Here is an 11,711-nt window from a genome sequence, read left to right on the forward strand (position 1 = left end):
TTTGAAAACCAATATGAAATTGCCATGTGGACGTAATACAAAAAATATAAATTATATTAATTTACCTTTTGAAAGAGAGCAACCATACCTATACCCTTCCCATAGGTCAGGCCAATAAATGGGAGTAAAACAACATACGTATCAAGGATAAAGGATAACTTGTGGAGAAAAGTACATAATGGTGTCAAAGATCATTAGGCAGACGGATTAGATAAGCTTTGCCAAAGAAGAGAATTAGGGCCAAAATAACCTCAACCATTGGGAGATTTCAATATTGACTACAACTTGCATAAGCACCACACTCATGGAGAACTCCAACCTTCAATGACGTGCAGCGCCTGCAATTGAATCCAAGCAAACTTGTAGAAGATTTGGCTTGTCTTTCCCCATATTAGTCAGCGAGCACCTGCCACTGTGTGTTCATCTCTAAATCTCCAGCTGAAGCCGGTCGTGATTGCGGATCGTTATGCAGCACGATGAGGTGATTTGGCAGATTATCAACCACGGCCACTGCAGCTTCAAGGCTCGGTATGCCCTTTCGCAATTGACATTCTGAATTCCACATAATACGTTGACTAGGTGGTGACATGGTACTTTGATGATGATATGTAGAACGCAAACTCAAACTTTCTGCCGGAACGTATATAATGTATCTGGACTCTGCAATCGAAGTTCCTGCCCTCTCGCCAACAGCCGCTATGCGACAATCAGGGAACATGATGGTTGTCCTCCCTCAGAGTTGTTCAAAGTTTTTATTGCGTTAGAAACATCACGGGACGTTTGATGTTTTGCTACTGTCTACAGGGATTCTCTATCTCTACATGAAGAGCATTGAAAGAGCGCATACGCCCAAAGATATGTGGGAAAGAGTAAAACTCCCAAAAAATTATGGAAAAGCTTTGGAGATTATCGACAAATATTTGGTATTTTTTCTATCCCATATCACAAAGCGCTCAAATTTGGTTTTTTAAAGACGTCTACGTGTATAGTTGGCTGATGAAAAACTCTAATTTTTTGGAAAGGAGCACTGGCCGAAGTTTCTGGTCCATAAAAATAAACAGCGTCTTACAAAGATGACACAATACCTCATTCGAAAGCGCAAGTTAGCTCTGAAAGTAAGGTAATGTGTGCGTACCTTTGCCCTTATTATCAAAAATCTAGATTCTTAACGTTTACAGAAGTGTTAGGTCCTTTCATTATAATCTATGTTTTATGTGAAACATGGTAAGGCGTCTTCTCCAATGGCTCAAGCCCTGCTTGGAGGAATGCTGACAACATCCAGACAGAGCTGTAAAGAAGGCAGGCGATTACCTTCTGCCTAGAACATTATGTAAACAATGAACTGTATCTCCCTCACACTGTGGGAGGATCACTTACTCTCTCCAATCTCACTTAGATGGTGCACAAATAAACTATGAACCCACAACATTTGAAAATATAGAACGGCGAACGTGTTGGAGTAGAAGAGGAAAGTATCAGGGCAGGATACCTACATAGGACAAGCGGTTGAGAGAGGCTGCCATGTGAGCACGTGTTACTTGTCCCACATGGGCAGATCTAGGAAGAGATGGTCCTCCAGAGATAGCAGAAGGGCTGACACATGGACAGGATATATGTATACATGAAGGGACACGGAGGGCGCAGCAAAAGGGCTTTGGAAGGACCAGGGCTGGGAGCATATATAGGCCTAGGTCCTGGGCGGCCAGTGGAAGGTCAAGCATTGGGTTATCCACCCTAAGGTGATTGGGGCCACTCAGCCCAGATCTGAAGGTGAGGGCTCCCCTATAAAAGGAGGCCTGTGAGGCCAGTCTCTGCATTCACTAGAAGGCCGCTGATGCTCACCATGAGCAGCACAGCTAGAAGGGAGTAGTGTGACAATTTGTCTGCAATTAATTTCAATATTTGACAATATCTTAGACTAGTTGTGAGGTGCTTTGATAATCTGTCGCATTGATTTAAAGAAGGTTATTATCATGTACGGATTTCTCTGCAGGATATTCACAAAATGGCATCTCGTACTCCATAGGGATTATACGATTATTTGATAGTGTTGTTTGGAATGAGTGAAGCAAAAGTGATATTCAATTGCATGATGGGTAGAGTAGTCAGCCATGTCAATGTTAAAAGAATCATGGTTGAGAAACACTCCCTAGAGGCTGAAGGTGAGTGTACACATGGTTCTCATGAAGGGTCACATGAAAGATCATGGGCCTCATTAATGGTGTCACATGGAGCATGCCTATTGTACTTTGTGTGTTTGATGTAACCAAGTATGTGGAGGAGGACTACACAAGTGTGTGGTTGGAAACCCAAATGGGTGGAACTCCTGGCCTCTATTTGAAGGGGCACAAGAGAGTCTTTTGTAAGGCTGAAATACAAGGAACCTAATAGTCCAAGTCTTCACTTTGTGGTCTCCCTCACACACACGGCACTGAGAAGGAGAGAAAGGCACAAGAGAACTACAAGTGATCTCTGGAGAAAACCCCGCTACATCTGGGGGAAAACCTTTGCACAAACTGCCTGAGAGCTCCATAGGACAGCTCAACAACCTTATTGACTGGCAGCACAAAAGAGTCGATGAACTGCTCCACTACCCTGCCCTAGAGCTGCTCAACAGGGCAAGCTATGCTGCTCCACAAGGCACTGGACTGAGGTAGTGAAAACACAAGTGGGGGAGGCCTATATATAGCCCCCCAGCCCCCTAGTCGGCCAGCATGAGGCAGGGCCGACCAGACTGCTCGTGGGACGACCCCTACAGTTCTACAAAAGGGGCTGACCAGGGGCTGTTCCCTCTGCCCTCCAGCTGACTAGCAAGGGGCCTATGGCCGACCCCTCCTGCCCTATAAACAGGGCTGGCAGTCAGCCCTACAGCAGATCTGGGAGCCGTCTCCTTCTGCCCAAGCATGTGTCACATAGGAGGCTGCCTACCCACCTCCACTCTCATACAAAGGGCGCCTCCACAGCCAGCCAATATGGCATGAGTACCAGCCAACACGGGGCAAAAATCTATCCTCACGGGGGGCGGGCACACCCACAACACAGGCCCTCACTCATCTACCCTAGCCTCTCATTGGGCGGGTTCTTAGTTTTGTCTTCATTGGATATACCATGTCAATCATCAGTAAAGTCCACAAAATAGAGGTATCCCCAAGATGGTGTGCTCATGGGACCGCATACTGTTAGAGAAACAGAGGATATATGTAGCGGAAGCTAACCCTAGGGTTAAGGTTATTGGGCCCATGAACTCACACAGTGGTGTATTCAAATCTCAAACTTCTTTCCTTGATGTGTTCTATGCATAAATGTGCAGGAAGTAAATAGACAATGCATAAGAGAGAGAGGTAGAACCAACAAAATATATTTCCGTCCAATCTGGACACAATACAAAAGCTATGTCCAATGTAACACCCTCTATCAATGGAGTGCTGACTAGATGTGGACCTGTACGTACAAAAGGTTGTTCTCCTACCTCCTTAGCACTTCCAAAACACTTGGCCTGCAGTGCTCTTCTTGATCTTGAGTTGGCCTCATAAGTGTGCCCTGCAATCACGCCTCCCTACTGCTAGTCATTTCCAAGGCAGTGATGGCTGTGGATCCTTGACCTCCCTCCTGCTGCCCAAACTGAGGCACAAGTCTCCTCGACCGAGCCTGCCTTGCTGCTGTGAGAGCAGCCAATGGTATCCACCTTCCGATCTCTCAACGCCTAAGAAATGCAAAGCACAGATTCTGCCAAAAGCAAGTTATGAAGTTCAAATGACTAAGCGAGGGAGATTACCACATGGTTGACATAGACTATCTCTTATGCATCCTGATCGGACTCCTCCTTTTGATGGTGATTTGCCTCTTCTTTCTGTAGTCCTTTGCAAAGTGTCCTGGCTGATCACAGTAGAAGCACTTCTTTTGGTGTTTTCTCTTTTTCCTATTCTCAACATCAGAAGCTCCCCCATCATCCTCTGATTTTACATCCTTATTCTTGGGCTTGCCATGGCTAGGCTTTCCGTTCCCCGTGCCTTTGCTCGTCTTGAGCGGCAAAGGCCTTTTCATTGGATCTGTTGTATTTCCTTTCCCGAGCTTCCTCTTGCAGAAGGGCTACTTGAAAGTTGCTAGTGCCGATCACTGCCATGCAATCATTGTCGTGACAAAGCTCTTCTAGCTCATGGGAAGCATGCCAAGCAAAGGCCTAGCCATCCTCGCCGAATCCGTTCTTTGACCATTTGCTTACCGTACCACCTTCATCTTGATCCTATACTACATGCCCGTCTTCCCTGCTCATTCAGACTCCGCAAGAGTGCGAGGGCAGAGCGTGAGGCAACTCCCAGTCCCAAGGGAAGCGGTCAGAGGATGCCTCTGCAGGCCCCCACCATACCCCAATGGCAAGAATCAGAGCTTCTTTGATGTTCAGGCAGACCCCCCCAATGGCAAGGGTCCAGAGCACTCAAGTGCTGCCACAGCAACAAGACTTTGGGGGTTCCTCAGCTTCAACAGCCGCTCCCTCAGCCCCCCCTCCCCCCCGTCAGATCTCTCCTCTCTCCCAACAGTTCCGAAGAGTATGTTATAAGCGTTGGTTTTGTAGTTATCTGCTGTTTACGAGCTTATGGTTTTATTTATTTGTTAAGGCATTTGCCTGAATCTGAGTTACCCTCCTTCTCCTCCCTTGATCCAGTCTTCCTTGATACTGTTAGGGCAGCCAATGATGACGACACTTGAGCCCCTTGATCACGATTGGCATCCCTGTAGTCAGCCAATCGTTAAGAAACTTGAGCTCCTTGATCTCTGCAGGCAGCCACCTCCCTGGCTTAACCAGAACACTCCTGGATAGGTCCTTGAGGCAGGCTGGACTGCACCGCAATTTTCTCACTGGATGTATTAACTGAACCCTGAATGGGATCCCTTTTATAGGCCCCAAGGGGACGCCAATTCCCCAGCGGCTGACTTGGTTGGGTCACGAACCAGCCAACCTGCTGATCTGTGAAAACTGACCTGGTCGGCTATTTGCTGACCCGCCTGACCATGTGGTATCCTGACACTGGCCAGGCTATTACTGCTCTGTCCCGGGCCTTTTTGAGGCTTCTTGCTGACCCAGACTCCATGCAATCTGGTTGCCAAAGTGCTCCTGCTGTCCCTCTGTCTGCTGGACCTGATGCAGCTCTTCTGCTCTTAGTTCAGCTCTGTTCAAGCCTCTCCAAACACCCATACAGTTCCGTACAGAGACACCATGCATCTGTACTCCTGCTTGATCCTCCTAAATATGCAATTTCACAAACCCCCCTGCCTCGACTCCATTGAACAGAATGTCCTATTCTGTATAAAAGCTCTTGTATCTCCCCATTTATCTCGACTGGATGAAGTTGAATGAGTTCTGACCTTTTGATAAGTAGGCAATATGCTGCACAAAACGCAACAAACCATCACTCCATCATTATTGCCTGGAGATATGTACTTCTGCAATGGATCGTTCAATATGAGACTACTCAGCTGAAGGATTTTGTGTCTACTGCTATGCTGTAATTCAACTGTCACACCCCCACTCCATACGCGAAGACGTATCAGAGGCAAAATTGGCCCATTACTGGACCCTAGGAACAGATTTTCAGTTACAACAAGAGCTCCATGCCACACAGATGGCCACAGTTGGACCTGCTGTTTCGCCTGTGTGCTAATGCTCTTCATTTAGAACTAGACATGTGTCATCGCGGCTGTTCCAGAAACTGTTCTAGGTGCTGCCAGTCCCCGAATCTGCTCGAGACAATTCCAGCCCTATCCTATCCAGGTACTCCTACCTTCTACATTGCCTTGACCCCTTGTCCTCATATGGCGGCTCGCAGGTACGCAACACTTCTCAATGACATGACTATGTGCCAATACCCATTCATCTGTTGAGATGGCAGATGCTCCAAGTGAGAGCGTTGATAAAAATATCGGAGATGTCCTCCATTGGGCAGTACAACAGCTCCACGATCTCGCCTTGGATTAGCTCCCCAATGAAGTGATACTGGACGGAGAGAGAGAGAAGGGGGGGGGGGGATAAATTTTCAATGTCAAGTTACAAATCAGGAGACGAAACGACTCATCACACAGTTCCAGGGATTGAAACCACACCCACACCCAACAACACGAACCAGCCAAGTACAAAATCATACAAAAGATGGTACTTCAGCAGGATAGTTCACATAGATGCACGGGGTGCTGATCTGAGTGGGGTCCAGCTGATTATGTAGACAGGACGCATGTCCTTGTGCTGGTACACATATCCACGTGTTATGTATCCTTGCATGGCTATACTGGTGTAAGCACGAGAGAGAGAGAGAGAGAGAGAGAGAGAGAGCCGCTGTGCAATGATTATCAGACTAGGGTCTCTATTTCTCATTTTGCATTTAAATGTCCTCATCCACATCGTATGACTTACAGGGAAAAAATTGTTACAATGCCGGCACGACTAGTAAAGAGAGAGGCTCGAAGAGAGGCTAAAGCTGAAGTTGCTGCTGTTCTAGACAAGGTATTAGACACGTGTGACTCCCTAGGATGTATTTTCAGGTGCATACTTGGGCGTCTCCACCTTGACCATATCTTTGGAATGGACTTTTCAAATTTCTGTCTCATGCAGGCAATAGAGTCTGAATTGCTGCAACGGTTGGAAAGTGGAACATATGGTGATATATACAACTTTCCTGTGAAGTTGTATGAGCAAGTACTAAGAAAGGAGGAACTTGAGGAGGATATCGAACAAGACGATGAAGAGGTTGATAATCTTGGAAACTGTAGTGTTATTTCCGTAATTATCATCTTTGCTTCTACAAAGAAAACATTGTGTACATAATGTTTCTGTTTTTCACACGTTGGCAGGAAGAGGAACCGGCCATTGAATATGTGGAGGGTGAGATGGAGGAGGAAGAGGAGTTGGAAGATTTTGCCCCTAGCCACAATGAGATTGCCCATGTCTATCACATGCAGGAAGGTATGTTTACTGCTTGAACTTGACTAGGTGGCGGGCTAATTTTAGTTCAAAAGTAGTTGCTGCTAAGCTACCAGCAAAGGTGACTCTATTAATAAATGGCAGGCCCATCAGTGTCTGCTAAGGAAGAACTTGAAGGCAGTGGCAACGAGGTGACACGTGTGTCACAGATAGGTAGTAAGAGGAGCTCTGCTGATTGGGATAGACAGTTCAGAGCAAAGAAGAGGAAACAGAAGGCTCATGTTGAGGTACAATCTTATAATTGTTCGTTTCATAAAATTGTTTTATGCCACATGTTGCTTGTCAAGGATTTATGAATATCTCAGTTTGTTTTTTGTGTTGACATTGAGCCTTGCAGGTGGAGTTTGAAGGGGAGCCAGAGGAAGTAAAGCAGAGGCTGTAACATTTTTGTTGAGATGTTTTTTTTGGTTGAAAAAGGAATTTTGATGTGAAGGTTAGATTTGGGTAAAAGATGAAGATGTTATCATATTTTGGCATGATCCCATCTGTTGAGTTGATACAAAACAGCTTGCTTGTCCTGGAAAAGACGGTATAATCAGTTTCGTGGCAAGCAGAAGTCATTTTCACAATTGTATGGGAACCTCTTCTTTCAGCCCTTCAATTTCACGAATTGTATGGGAACCTCTTCTTTCAGCCCTTCATGAGGAAATGTTCCTGATTGGAAAACGTAAACATCTGACGTTTTGAAATGTTTATGATAAATCGTATCAGGAAAGAGTCCCATCAGAAAATGTAGACATTCAAAGTCTTGAAGTGTCCACAATAAAATGCTAAGATGCCAGTGCTGGCGTATGCAAAGGTGTTCTTTTCTGCTGTACACATGCTGTGAAAATAGTCCAGTATAGTCAGGAAGGAGTCTTCATGATGTTCTGTTCTTTTCCAATGTGTGCATGCATGTTGTTGTGATCAGTAATTAGTCAGGAAAGGGGGGTTCTCATGTGGTTGAGTCCACTTGCTTTACTACTGTACCAGTTGCTATCAAATTGGAATCTAATGGTGAAACATCGCAAACCTTTTGTTCTGTGATTGTGTGATCAATATTACATCGAATGCCGCCAATGTATGATGCATCCTTAAGTTTAATTTGAGGTTTGTTTCAAATCCTAATCACTAGTGCTCCTAGGATGGAGTTGTATAGCATGAATTCCTAAACGGTAGATCTATCAATGTAAAGGCTGAAGGAATGCTCTATTAGGCATTGGCAAGAATGGTAAAGACAGGTAATGCTCCCAGAAGGTATGCGAGATCTCCTAAAGGGAGCATTTGTTATACACTGCCTATTAGGCATACTCCTTTATTGGCAAGAATTTTAAACGGAAATTGCATTATTTATACATTTAGTCAGTCTACTTAATGATTTGTGGTTCCAGCAATCGATCACAAAAAAGCAGAGGCGATTTGCAATGATGAATAATTGTAAGCTTGGACTTTGGAGGGCAGTGTGGGATTGACTTGTATATAGGGAATGGCTGGTTGGTAAGGCATTAGGGTTTTTTGGGAGTGGCTTCCTTTTCGAACCAGATCCAACGTTGACTGTGTAAATAAGAAAAAACATTGTTTTCTTTTTATAATTAATTGTTAAATAAAAAATTTATTTTAAAAATAGTACTCCTGGGTGTCGCATTGATTCACCCTGCCTCTATGTTTGTCACAACAAAACTGCCTTTTTTTTTTTGAATTGGCGCTCGAGCTTCTTTGCATCATCTCTCATCTCATAGCATATCTTCCATTGCTCACGGAGAGAGAGAGAGAGAGAGAGAGATCCCTTTAAAGTATTTCAAGTCTTATATTTCCTCATTGAACTCCCACGTGGAAACCTCGTGCGACGTCAATGTGTCTGGAACCAACGAACGTCAGTGGTGATGTAAATGGGTCACCGTACGTCTAAATCAAGTTACCCCTTGCCACATGTCCTCAAGGATCCTAACCCAAGGTCCACTAACTAAAAATCTGTAGTTGTTCCTCGTCGACCTGCAGCTTATATATTATCTATAGAGTTTGCTAATGCTAAGGACCAAAAATATAAACGGAAGCTCTTTGCTTTGTTGATTTGTTTCTTTGAGTTTTCAGATGTTTTAAGTTTTAGATTGGATTAGTTTCCAATGGACCATGACCATGCATTGTTCAAAACACTTTGTTGATCAAAATGTCGACGAACATGTTACAAACGTTTTGCCAATATGTATCTTTGAATTTTCAAGTGTTCAAGTTCTAGATTGGATTATCTTCTATAAGTTCTCTATGTCGACGGGAAACCATGATTGTACTTGTGCGAAACATTGTGTTGATCAAAATGTTGACGACCAAGATATCGATGTGAGCACTTCACCTATTCGACTTGCTTCTTCTATGTCTTTTATAGAAATTGCCAATAGGATCAATCTAGAAGGTTGTTGGCAAATATTAGTTATATCAAAAGGAAGTTGGTTGCTAATGCAACCCACGAGAAGGAAGAGTCCACGATCAAGTAATACTTTTATGGCATCTTGGAAGAACAATGGATTGAAAGAAAGCCATAAAGGAAATATATTCAAGATGTGTACATGCATAAAGAACTAGTGTTGCAAGATTATCCAAACTATCTTCCACAGCATAAATCCAATTGTAAGTGAGTTCTTTGATCCTTCATTTTTATAACTCAAAATTTTTTTCTTTATAAATTCTCGATCCCTTTGAATCTTCATGTTTTATAGCCATAACTTTTTTGTTTTTTTCTTGACTCCCAATAACTGATTTTTGCATGAGCAGTAGCAGCTTGTCAAATGCATTTTAGGATTCTTCGATGTGTTAAATGGGAGGAGAATTGCAATATCAAGGTAGAACGGCAACATAATGAGCTCAATCGTGTATATTTTTTTATGTTCATTTTAACAACTACTAGACAAGGGTAATATGCATGGTGTAATGAAAAAACGAGATCTCCAACATGGAACACAGATTGGTCAATTTCTCATGGCAATGTAACCGAGCTATTTATAGAAGTACAATGATCTTTACGGCCATGCATTGCTACTAGAATTTTCAACAAATGTTTAGTCAAGGTTTGCAAAATAATACTCACTTATTAAGAAAATGGAGATGAAGGCATTCCAAGCTTCTTAGATGATGGTTGGGATAGGACAACTTCCAACAAAGTGTATTGTGAGGTTGTGCACAACATGATTAAACAAGTACATAATTGTGACTCATAATTTTATATTTTCTTTTTACTATAAACGTAGTAGACTGACTGGGAAGCAACTAGTTTCAATGGATTTAGATCTTAACTCTTTTGCTCTTGAGAATGAATCACTTGACATTACGGTCAATGAGAATGGACACCTGTTGAGTGTTATATCACTTAGACAATGCTGTACACTTGTCCAATTGCGCCACGATATTCATATGGAGACAGATGGTAGTGTTTCAAAAGGATTTTCATTCATTTTCAACAACAAGAAGGTAAACTTTGAGAATTTATTTTAATTCAATGTTTTTGCTTTGTAATTCACACCAATAATTAAGACTACATGCTAGTAGGTACTACAAAGAAGGGGGAAATCTTTTGGCGAGCTTTTTAATGTGAGCTTTTTTACCATTTCCTTTGTTTTTGCGAGCTTTTTTTAGAAATCCATACATGTTTTTGTTATAAGAAAGATGGGGAGGTTAGAAAGAGGGGGAGAGAATATAGGATATGTTCATTTTCATAGCATGTGGGAGGGGTGGAAGAGTGTATACTATGCACAAGGGGGGGGAGGATATGAGTGGCAGTAGGAGGCAAAAAATTATGGAAGATATGTCCATATTCAAAGTAGAAGGGAGGAACTATGGGAGATATGTACATTTTAAAAGTGTATAATTTGACAAATTTGACCTCATATTTGGATTCCTCGTCGAATTCCGGTCATTTTGAGTACCAACATGACCATATTCTGATAAAAATTGGAAAAATGGTGTTTTTGTCATTTTGGCCTGTTTGGGGCCTGTTTTGAGTCTGCGCTAGACTCTTGGTACTCCTGGCAAAATATGGTGCCTGCCGATTAGTCCACACAGTAGTCCACACAGCAGTCCACATTTTACAGGCAGCCAAACACATCTGAGGGTTTCCCTCATTATGCAATCCCATTGGATTCATCTTAGCCACCCCATCTATTCTAGCGCAGACTCAAAACAGGCCCCAAACAGGCCAAAATGACAAAAACACCATTCTTCCAATTTTTATCAGAATATGGTCATGTTGGTACTCAAAATGACCGGAATTCGACGAGGAATCCAAATATGAGGTCAAATTTGTCAAATTATACACTTTTAAAATAAACAAATTTCCCACATGCTCTCCCTTCCCCTTTACATTTAGTAGATGAACATAACTTTCACATTCCTCATCCTCTTTCTCCTCCTTGCACTCCTCTTTGCATACCTTATAAGTTCCCCCTCTACGTTCTCCACTATGATAATGAATATATGTTCTAACTCCCCTCCCCTCCCTTCTCCATGCCACCTTACCCATGCGCCCGTCCCTCCCCCTTTCCTTTATCTCCCCTCCCCCCCCTCTCTCCTCTTAACTACAACCACAACCCAAACTTTTAACCCACCCCACTCCATGACCCCCCCCCCTCTCTCTCTCTCAGGTGAATGAAAAGCTCGCAATATTCATGAAAATTGAAAAAAAGCTCATGACAAAAAGCTCATCAAAAAATCACACCCAAGAACTACAAAGAAGAGAAAGCATAATTTGACAAGTATTGTTTATTGCAAT

General features: G+C 43.2%; 1 protein-coding gene across 2 annotated transcripts; it reads left to right on the top strand.

Annotated features, from left to right (window-relative positions):
- The first annotated feature begins 284 nt into the window (after positions 1–284).
- On the top strand, positions 285–7,857 carry LOC147888306 (MAK16 protein-like protein). Of its 2 annotated transcripts, none has more exons than XM_087393493.1 (9): positions 285–528; positions 613–722; positions 805–923; positions 1,023–1,120; positions 6,409–6,496; positions 6,605–6,739; positions 6,844–6,955; positions 7,067–7,200; positions 7,311–7,857. In XM_087393493.1, exons 1-9 carry the CDS (start codon positions 467–469, stop codon positions 7,353–7,355), a joined length of 903 nt encoding a protein of 300 aa, XP_087249619.1. In that variant the 5' UTR covers positions 285–466; the 3' UTR covers positions 7,356–7,857. The 2 variants fall into 2 exon arrangements, with proteins under 2 accessions (XP_087249619.1, XP_087249618.1); XM_087393492.1 differs by having other exon boundaries at positions 7,058–7,200; positions 7,311–7,839.
- The last annotated feature ends 3,854 nt before the right edge of the window (positions 7,858–11,711 follow it).

The sequence above is a fragment of the Dipteris shenzhenensis genome, chromosome 22, assembly GCF_047967505.1.
Source record: "Dipteris shenzhenensis isolate YYH24624 ecotype China chromosome 22, Dip_SZ_1.0, whole genome shotgun sequence".
NCBI lineage: Eukaryota > Viridiplantae > Streptophyta > Polypodiopsida > Gleicheniales > Dipteridaceae > Dipteris > Dipteris shenzhenensis.

Excerpts from the sequence above, each read along its gene's own strand:
- LOC147888306 (XM_087393492.1), top strand. The coding sequence starts at position 467 with ATGCAGCACGATGAGGTGATTTGGCAGATTATCAACCACGGCCACTGC. Across the intron at positions 6,740-6,843 it reads TCGAACAAGACGATGAAGAG|GAAGAGGAACCGGCCATTGA; the intron begins GTTGATAATCTT and ends ACACGTTGGCAG. Across the intron at positions 7,201-7,310 it reads AACAGAAGGCTCATGTTGAG|GTGGAGTTTGAAGGGGAGCC; the intron begins GTACAATCTTAT and ends TGAGCCTTGCAG.